At 43.8% G+C, this 8,929-nt stretch overlaps 1 protein-coding gene across 4 annotated transcripts; it reads right to left on the bottom strand.

Annotated features, from left to right (window-relative positions):
• Positions 1-440: 440 nt before the first annotated feature.
• LOC107273708 (eye-specific diacylglycerol kinase) lies at positions 441-8,929 on the bottom strand. Of its 4 annotated transcripts, XM_015752175.2 has the most exons (12): positions 8,811-8,929; positions 7,704-8,718; positions 7,085-7,226; positions 6,299-6,969; positions 5,826-6,220; positions 5,368-5,750; positions 4,970-5,288; positions 3,470-3,647; positions 3,108-3,398; positions 2,769-3,041; positions 2,539-2,702; positions 441-2,461 (listed from the first exon to the last, which is right to left on the bottom strand). In XM_015752175.2, exons 2-12 carry the CDS (start codon positions 8,708-8,710, stop codon positions 2,412-2,414), a joined length of 3,873 nt encoding a protein of 1,290 aa, XP_015607661.1. In that variant the 5' UTR covers positions 8,711-8,718; positions 8,811-8,929; the 3' UTR covers positions 441-2,411. The 4 variants fall into 4 exon arrangements, with proteins under 4 accessions (XP_015607661.1, XP_015607659.1, XP_024946835.1 ...); XM_015752173.2 differs by lacking the exon at positions 8,811-8,929 and having other exon boundaries at positions 7,704-8,788; XM_025091067.1 differs by lacking the exon at positions 8,811-8,929 and having other exon boundaries at positions 2,769-2,993; positions 7,704-8,788.

Below are 8,929 nucleotides of genomic sequence, written 5' to 3'. Positions count from 1 at the left end.
TTTTCTTTTTTTTTCTTTAGCTTTAGCTTTTTCTTTCTTCTTTTTCTTCGCGTTAATCACTAATTGTAATAATTATTTTCTTTTTCGTGTCTAGGCTCTCCTTCGTTTTTTTGCACTTTCTATTTTCTCTCTCTCTCTCTCTCTCTCTCTCTCACATATGACTCTGTTTACTTAGTCGGCGCAACTCGTTTAATTTTTTTCTTTCTCTTTAGTCTTTCCCTGTTTTTTTGCACTTTCTATTTTCTTTCTTTAGCTTTAGCTTTTTCTTTCTTCTTTTTCTTCGCGTTAATCACTAATTGTAATAATTATTTTCTTTTTCGTGTCTAGGCTCTCCTTCGTTTTTTTGCACTTTCTATTTTCTCTCTCTCTCTCTCTCTCTCTCTCTCTCACATATGACTCTGTTTACTTAGTCGGCGCAACTCGTTTAATTTTTTTCTTTCTCTTTAGTCTTTCCCTTTCTTTTCTCTTTTTAGCTAATTATTAGTGTGGACCGTAGAAGGCATTTTCGTTAAGTACTCGTACTCCAAAAATTCTTTAGTAAGACTCTAATTTTAATATATGATATATATACTTTTTATAGAGCGAAAGCGTCGCGACGGTGTTTACTTGGAATTTCGCCTTAATGTTTTACCATTATGTTGTTTTGTTATCTTTCGTTTTGTTTCTCTCCGGGAATCGATGCTCTCTTGAAAAAATTCCATGAACACGCCACTGACGTTTCGCATTAAACTCTCCATAATGTATCCAAATACGTAATACGATACGATGCGATATAGATATACATATGTTACGTATGTATATATATATAATATAATATACTATAGTATAACATAATAATCATATTAATTCAATGCCAATTCGCAACTAACGATACAATATGCTGGTATCATTGATTTCCTTGTATGTTTTCTTTTTCTTTCTTTTTTTTGTTTGAAAAATTCGTAAACTCCTATTTCCTTTATCAAACCGACATCAATATTGATTCGCGTCACTAGACGTACCGAATACAGGCTTCAGACTAAAACATCCTCATTTAGGTCATTAAAGAATCTAATGTAATATCGTCCCCCGAAAAAAGTACTTTCTCCTCTGAGAAAATGGCTCGAAGCCTTCTTTTAAAATAATTGTCAATAATTTTGTAATATTGTATATAAATTGTCTATCGTTACATTATCTTCGTTTTATCTTATCATCCTTCAATGTTCCTTGCTCATCATCCTCCTCTCTCTCTCCTTTAATCTGTTTTAATTTTAAAATATTTTTCTTTGGCCTGACCTTGAAAATACCTAGGGTCTTTCTGCTCTCTGCACAGTGGATCGCTTATACGACAGCAGATAGTTGGAAGATGGATAGCAGTAGCAGTAGTATAGTATTAGTAATAGTAGTAGTATCAGTAATAGTAATAGTAGCGGTAGTAGTAGTAGTAATAGTAGTAGTAACAGTAGTAATAGACCGCCTCTAAGAACTAATTGGTGTTCGTACGTTGATCCCCTTTTCATTTGGTACCGAATATAATTTCGTAACGACTAAATAGATATACGCAGCTTTCTCGGCAACACTTTAAATTGTTATTGACACGCGCGCCATTTTCAAATAGAGTAAGATTATGATAACGAGATAATAATAATACTTGTCCCGACGTAAAAACCGTCTCTAGTCATATATATATTTTATATATAGAATCTCAAATCTATAATTTTATGCTCGAGTGTGTCATCCCTTTTGTTTCTATATAACGTAAACGATTAGATTTTGATAAGCCTGACCTCATTACTCTTTTGTCTTCGATTTGATCGATCCCTTGTCTTTTATTCAGTTTTATTTTGTTCACCGGTAAATGGGTAGCTCGCCCTATATTGATTGAATTGATTTCTCTCCCTCTTCTTTTCCAATGGTCCTTGTAGAGCTTAGCAACGTTATAAGTACAAAGCCGTGAAAAATCGAATGGATTAAATTCCTACTCCCTTATCATCACACGTAGGTTCTCTTGATAACGTTTATAATGAATGAACTATACGTATGTGATATAGCAATTGAAAATTGATACGAGAGAACAAAACGGAATCCCGGAGAATTTGCCGGTAACCGTGTAAAAAGAGAGTACGAGGTTTGTCGAGCTGGGCCGAAAATCTCTAATGTAAATATTATAATACGAAAAAATGTGATTATCACTCTAGAAGTCGTTGCGACGCTCGATTTGGATTGTCGTCGACGAAATCTTACGAATTTGAAAAGTAAAATTGCATCGTAATTTGGTGAGTTGCTCTCGCCGATGCTATGTTATATATTATTAATGTGTATATATATTTTATCTGCTCTTTTTCTCTCTCACCCATTTTACTTTTTCTATTTTTATTCTTTTTCTTTTTCCTCTTGACTTGTCTCTACGCCTTTACGTGCACCGCAATGGGTCAGAGAACGCTCTCCATATCCTCCGTGACTAGCTGGAACTGTTCCTGACCTAGGAAGGCAATTAACGAAAATAATTATTTTTTTGATTTTCAATGATCTTTTATCGGAGATAGAACGTATACTGACTGTGGAGGTATGCGGCAAGATCTCTGTCCTCTGCTATCAGTGCTAATTGACGTGGTGTATTACCATGACGATCTTGTACTGTCAGCATTGCGCCACCAGCTACCAGCATGCAGCAGATTGACCTGCGTTTCTGTTGGGCAGCCTTGTGCAGTGCCGTTTGACCTCTATAAAAATAATTAATAATGTTTAGTCGATCAAATTTAGGTTGACCAAAATTGACGGGAACTTACTTGTCATTGTCGACCATGTTTAAAATAGTCGGTGGCGCGCAGGCTATCAGGTACCTGACGATGTCCTTGTGCCCGTACCTGGATGCCAGGTGTAACGCCGTTTGTCCATTTGCGTCGATCGACAGCAGGGAATATCCTCTCTCGTGCAACTCCTTCAGGGCTGGAAGGTCACCAATCTTTGCTGCCTTCAGGATCCCGTCACAGGTCTTCTCCAAGAGGCCACTACTAAACGTATGAACTTCTGAACTGAGGCTGAAGAGTCTGTCACGAGGACTGAAAGAGGGATATGAATGAATAATTGTCTCATCGGGATGAGCACGTGTCATTGTAAGACCGTACCTGATGAATGCCAATGATGTCTGCTGATGAGATTGACCAGCCACCGTCGAGGAGGCTGATTTAGAAGAACTCTGCTTGGCCATTTCCTTTTGAAGTTGATCCTCATTCAAGTCCTGCGTCCTCGACAGTGGTTCTATTTCTGTGGACTTCCTTGATTCCTCAGGTTTCTCCTTGGCCAATGCTTCAGACTTACGCGACGTCTGCCTTTCCGGTTTTTGATCTGCTACAGGGTTGCTGACTTCCTGGGTCTTCTCCGAGACAGTCGGTACCGTCCGGGCCGATTCCTCACTGCTTTGATAGTCCCAAGTAGAGTTTAACTTGCCGGGAGTACTGGGTTATATGAGCCAGAGCTTCTATGGTACCTTGGAGAAGGTTGAGCTGTTTCCGGTTCCTCCTTGTTGTTCCCTGTATCAGCATCCGTCGAAGTTGGTGCAGAGGAACCTTCCTCGAGGACATAGATTGCGTCGGCGGCCACGTCAGTCACAAAGTGTAGCTGTTCTTGAGCTCTGTCTATCCTGAAGAATCTTTCTGCTGTGCAGGCTTAAATAGATATTTATAAATCTTTATGAGGATCCATTTACATATGTATCTTTGATCTTTAGTCCTTAACTCTTGTCTACGTGATTTCGATTCACGGTCACAAGGCGATTCCGCCTACCGATTCAAATAAAGTTCTCGCTTTCTGGTTCCCTTCGAGTCGCCACCCTGCTCGGAAGCTATGCTTTCGGGTTGATTCATATTATTACGCCAATGCTCTCATTATTGTTGAGTTGAGGTCGAGTTACCCGGCAGAGGAGAGTACCCGACGGAGACGTCTCCACGGACCGGTAGAACCCCGGGCGCAGTACCGGCGCCCCATTGGAGAAAGGCAAAGGGCTGTAGAGCGGGCTGAGATAAGGTTTTTGATACGGTAAAGGGCATGGGAATAACCCTCTGACCCGAGTTAAGGATGGGGTGCCCAGATGTCGCCCGATGACCTGGGTAAGCGGCCATGGATGATCTCCAAAAGTTATTACCAATTCGCTACGGGAAAGGAAGAGTTATGGGCTATAAGTATCTCGACCAATCAGAACGATTAGTTCTCGAATTTGTCTATTGTCAATAGACTGCTTAAAGCAGTCTGTCTTGGGACACCGATCAAGGTGCTTCGAGATGGTTCGCGCTCCCGGGCTATTTGTTGATAGTTTTTCTAGCCGCGTTTTCTATACAGTATAGGAAGTTCTCGTGTGTGTGGTTCTCGCAATATTCAGAAAATCCTTTAGATTTTCCGCGTGTGTTTCGGAAGTGCAGTGTTGTGCTATGGTGCAGTGCCCCCTGATTATCCCCGAGATGCAGTTCTCGGCCTTCACGGATTAGCTGAACCAGCTCCGGTAAGCACTTCCTATTTATTAATTGGTGGAGGAATTTCGATTTTATAGCTCCAGTTCGGTCTGTCACACTCTCGATCAATCGCTCTCTGTTTCCGGCACTATTTGCCTGAAGCTTCCTTCGACCCTCTCTATCGCAACCTAGCGACCTGAGCGGCCGTGCGTTTTTGTAACCGTCCGTTCCCGTTTGTGCATCCAGTTGCATTTGCTGATTTCACGCGCCCTCGAAAATCGACAGAATCAGTTAAGTTATCGTATCTTCTGATAGGTTCCGTCAGAGCTCTCGTTTTGATGGAGTTGGGCCTGTTTCACCCCAACTCCCAGATCATACCGGCTTGTTAGTTCCCGGTGATAAAAGAATTGGCTGGCGCCAGCCTCTCTTGCGAATGCATGAGCAAAGGGTGGACGACCGAAATTAACCTAGGTTGGTTCTCGAAGATAGCTAGTTCTCGGATTTTTCGTTATCTATATCTATTTCACTCTTTATCTACTTACAATCCAAGAAGCAACAAGTGTCCATCGGATGTTCTTTACTCAGGATCGCCCTGAGAGATTCAAGATCCGATGTAGCATCCAGATCCAAAGGTTCCTGAAGCCAGGATTCAGCAGCCTTCTTCAGTCTGTCTTTATCGGAGTGATAATTCTCATAGTCCGACATTTTGATCCTCATAACTGGCAACTTTAACCTCTCCAATTTGGCTCCTACATTTTGGAGAGGTTTACTAGTGTTTCTACGTTTCGCCAGCATCGTCGCTTGATTTAGCAAGTTCATGGTTATTATTGAGGGTAATAAACGGCAGGCTTCCCCGTCGACCTTCAAGTTGCAATTTAATCATTTTTATTCGCACTTACTTCAGAAACAGGAATAACGTGCTAACTAATAGATCAGTTACCTGCATTGGAATGGTTCTTGTTGTAATAAGTTTGGCCTTACTACACTGAGCTATGCATGTGCCATGACCACCAGCTTGGAGTAAAGGCAATTGGTATGTTGTCAAACCAACAACTTCAATGAGGCCATCGTCGGTAGCTGGTTCTTTACTTCCGCTACCAGCACCCCATGGATGAGTACCACCACCGTAGGAAGCGATGTTTAAAAAGACAATAGCGTGTACCCGATGTTCTTTTAATTTTGGTGTTAAATCTTGACCGTCGCAGTCAAGAGTCACAAATTCTGAGAGATCCTTCCACTTCCGTCTAACCAAATCTTTGCCGCCCATTTGACCATAGAACATTTTATTCCTCAGCCGCGAGTTAAATTTTTCTGGATGAGCCTCTGCAGAAGATAAATATATAATTAATTGATGGTAATTATTCATCAGAATTCTTCTTGTTTCTCTGATTAATTTACCTCTGGCCTCGTGAAACTCCAGAGCGATGTGCGCATCGACCCCTAACGAGAAATAATTATTGACCACGTTCAGAGGAAGATTCTCTTTTCCCTTGCCGGCATCATCGTCATTGGGGGCGTCGGGATTTCTTTCTACTGTCAGTTGCCACCTGTCCAGAAGAGTAGTATCACTGTCGCCAATGTTTGTCAGGATCTTTGCTATGGGTTCATCCGTGTAGCCACCACCCCATCCTAAAGCCCTGGCAAGATCGTTTCCTGTACCAAGCGGGAGTACACCTACTGCAGGTGGTGGTGAGACGCCAATTTGATCCAGGATCGACAGGACCCAACCTACAGTACCGTCTCCTCCACAGGCAAGGACCCTTAGATTAGGTGTCTTTTTAAAAAGCTCCAATCTAGCAAAATAATAATGAAATGACAAATTGATGATGAACACCCAGAAGATGATTTGTCAAATTTAGGTTAGAACTTACCCCATCTTAGGTCCACCTTGAGTAAGATCAAAAACCTGTCTAGGATTGAGTAACCACTGGAACTTCTGCAGGAGTTTAGCACCCTGGTTACCACCGGATTTAGGATTAATGAATACCAGAACCGGTTTTACCGTCACTGTAGGAATAGGCTTGACGACCCATAACTTTCCATGATCCTTCTCATCCTTTTCCTTGTCCTTCTCCTTGACCTTCCTCCTACTGGAAGTACCAGCTAAAGTACCACCCGATTTCTTTTTCCTGGGCGACTTTCTTAAACTGCTCTTGAAGCTACCCTTGCGAGGAAGTTTGACAATCCAAGATGGCGGTACGATGATGGAAGAGTGACTGCCAAGCTCACAGTTTTCACCAATTTTTTGGATATTGAAGCAAGCCTCTTTGTTATGATAGGCAGCCTTGCACCAGCTGCAGCTCAGAGCGATGATTTCCTTCGACGAGAAGCTCAACTTTGACTGGAAGGACTTTCCGCAGTTTGCGCATTTGCCTTTTTGCGATCTACGATGCACCCAGTGATGATGAGTTGAAGTCTGCTCCCTGTATTGCCGCACCCCGACGTCACGAAAACTCGGCTTGCAGGCAAAGCCCAACGTCCCGGCACAGCAGGCGTGGGCGACCACTCGGCACGCTGCGCACTTGAGACGTGGTCCATGTTTCTGTAAGATAAACCATCCTTGATTTTATAATGGCAGCTATATATAGTCAGCAGAAAGAATGACTGCCAGGAGCAAGGAAAAGGATTATAAAAATCCAAAGAAAATGACAGCTTACGGAACAGTCGTTGACATAACAGAAGTCTCCAGAAGCTGCTGTTGGCACCCAAAGATGTTCTCCATTTAGGGCACCTGGTCCCCAGTCTGGTGTTGATCTCGGCTCTCGTTGGCTTCCACTTGGACCAGTCTCCTCTCTTCCTCTGCAAATAAATCATTATATCCAGATAGTACCGTACCACTTGGATGTTCAATTACGCACTAGAGTTTAGTATCAAATAAACCTGATATTTAATGCACAATAGTGCACGCAAGAAACCCTAGTTCAGAATGCCACAAGCTTTCTTTGTAATCTTGGGAAGTCATATGACTTAAAAGCATCAAGAGTATACAAAATAGTAAGCCTTATATACATGGGATGTAGAAGGACGTAAGACTTATTTCAAGACTTGTAAAAGAGATTTCTGATACACCCACGAAACATGAATCAGGAAAACCTACAGTACTCTAATCTTTGTTTCTGTCTTTTGCACGTGTCTCAAAAGCTCTAGCACCATCTCCTGAAAAATTCCAGTGATGGCTGTTTAAGATATTTTTATATTTTTAAGATATTTTATGATTCTTTTATAAAACGACAAGATTTTTTCGTCATGCTGAGTGAATCCAAGGAGGATACCAACCCTCGTATGGAATGAGAGTCGCTCGAGGGTAAGAGTGCAGTGTATCTTGTTTGAGCATCGGTAGGGAGAACAATATCGACGCTCTTCGACCTGGTACTCTGTTGGGGCACCGCGAGGGAGTCATGATTGTCATTCTTGTCAGCCTTGTTATTATTGAAGCATGAGTCAACGGAAGCGGCACGATCTCTCTTGAGTTCCGGTACGGTTAGAAAGATGTCTCTAACGACGAGTTTACTTTTACCGCCAGCGGTATTATCTTCTTCCTCGTCATCCTCCTCCTCCTCGTCTTCGTCATCCGCCGAGCCAAAGATTGCCGGTAGCTCCACGGGATACGAGGTCAAAGCTTCCTGCCGAGCGAGCTTCGGCGACGCTATGGAGCGTCTTCTTTGCTGACAGTGGGTCTCATTGGGAATATCGTTATCCGAGGTAGCGGGTGACCGAGGCTTGTCCGTGGACGTTAAGGTCACTCGAATCTCAGGACTGGTGTCTCTCTTCGACTCCCCACTTCCTTCCTCGTCCTCATCCTCGAAGTCGGTCTCCTCGTATCCCTCCGCGTCAAGGTCTTCCGCATCCTCCTCGTCACCGTCTTCTCGGGATGAACCTGAGGGTGACTCGCCGGCGTCGTCCTTCTTCGCGTGAAGACTCCTGTACTCCTCGACGCAGGCGCAATGATAGCACCCCGATAGTTGAATCGTGGGTGTAGAACTAGCGCTACCGGAAGTGGACCTCCTGTCGCTACCACAGGCGTCGAAACTCTTGGAGCGCTGACCACTCTGGAGCTGCGGCACTCTCAGGGTGGTGAATCTCCTTACAGCTCCAGTTTGCTCCTGCTGGGACCTGGCCGACGAGCACGATGAGGACGAAGACGAGGACGCCCTGAGATCCATCATCCTACCACCTTTCTCGCGCTCCTTGGCCTCGTCGTGTCGCTTGGCCTCCAGCTGAATCTCGTCGAAGGAGGCTGACCTGACCTGCTTGGGCACCTCGAGGCTCGACTGCGACTTCATTTCTGCGCCTGTGGGAGTCCGCGACCTCTTGAACGTCGAGCGCAGTCGCTGCATCCTCGCCGACTCTCGGCAGCTACCTACCACCCAGCCCTGATCTTACCACCCGACGATTATCCTCCGTCCTCCAGGTTCCCACGTGCGTTGTATACTCCCAACTCGAATCCGCCAGTACAATAACCTCGACCTCTAACCCTGTGTCCTCTTCGTCCTCGTCGTCCT

Source organism: Cephus cinctus, unplaced genomic scaffold, assembly GCF_000341935.2.
Source record: "Cephus cinctus unplaced genomic scaffold, Ccin1 Ccin1_scaffold1841, whole genome shotgun sequence".
Lineage (NCBI taxonomy): Eukaryota > Metazoa > Arthropoda > Insecta > Hymenoptera > Cephidae > Cephus > Cephus cinctus.
This window is presented reverse-complemented; position numbering and strand designations above follow the sequence as displayed.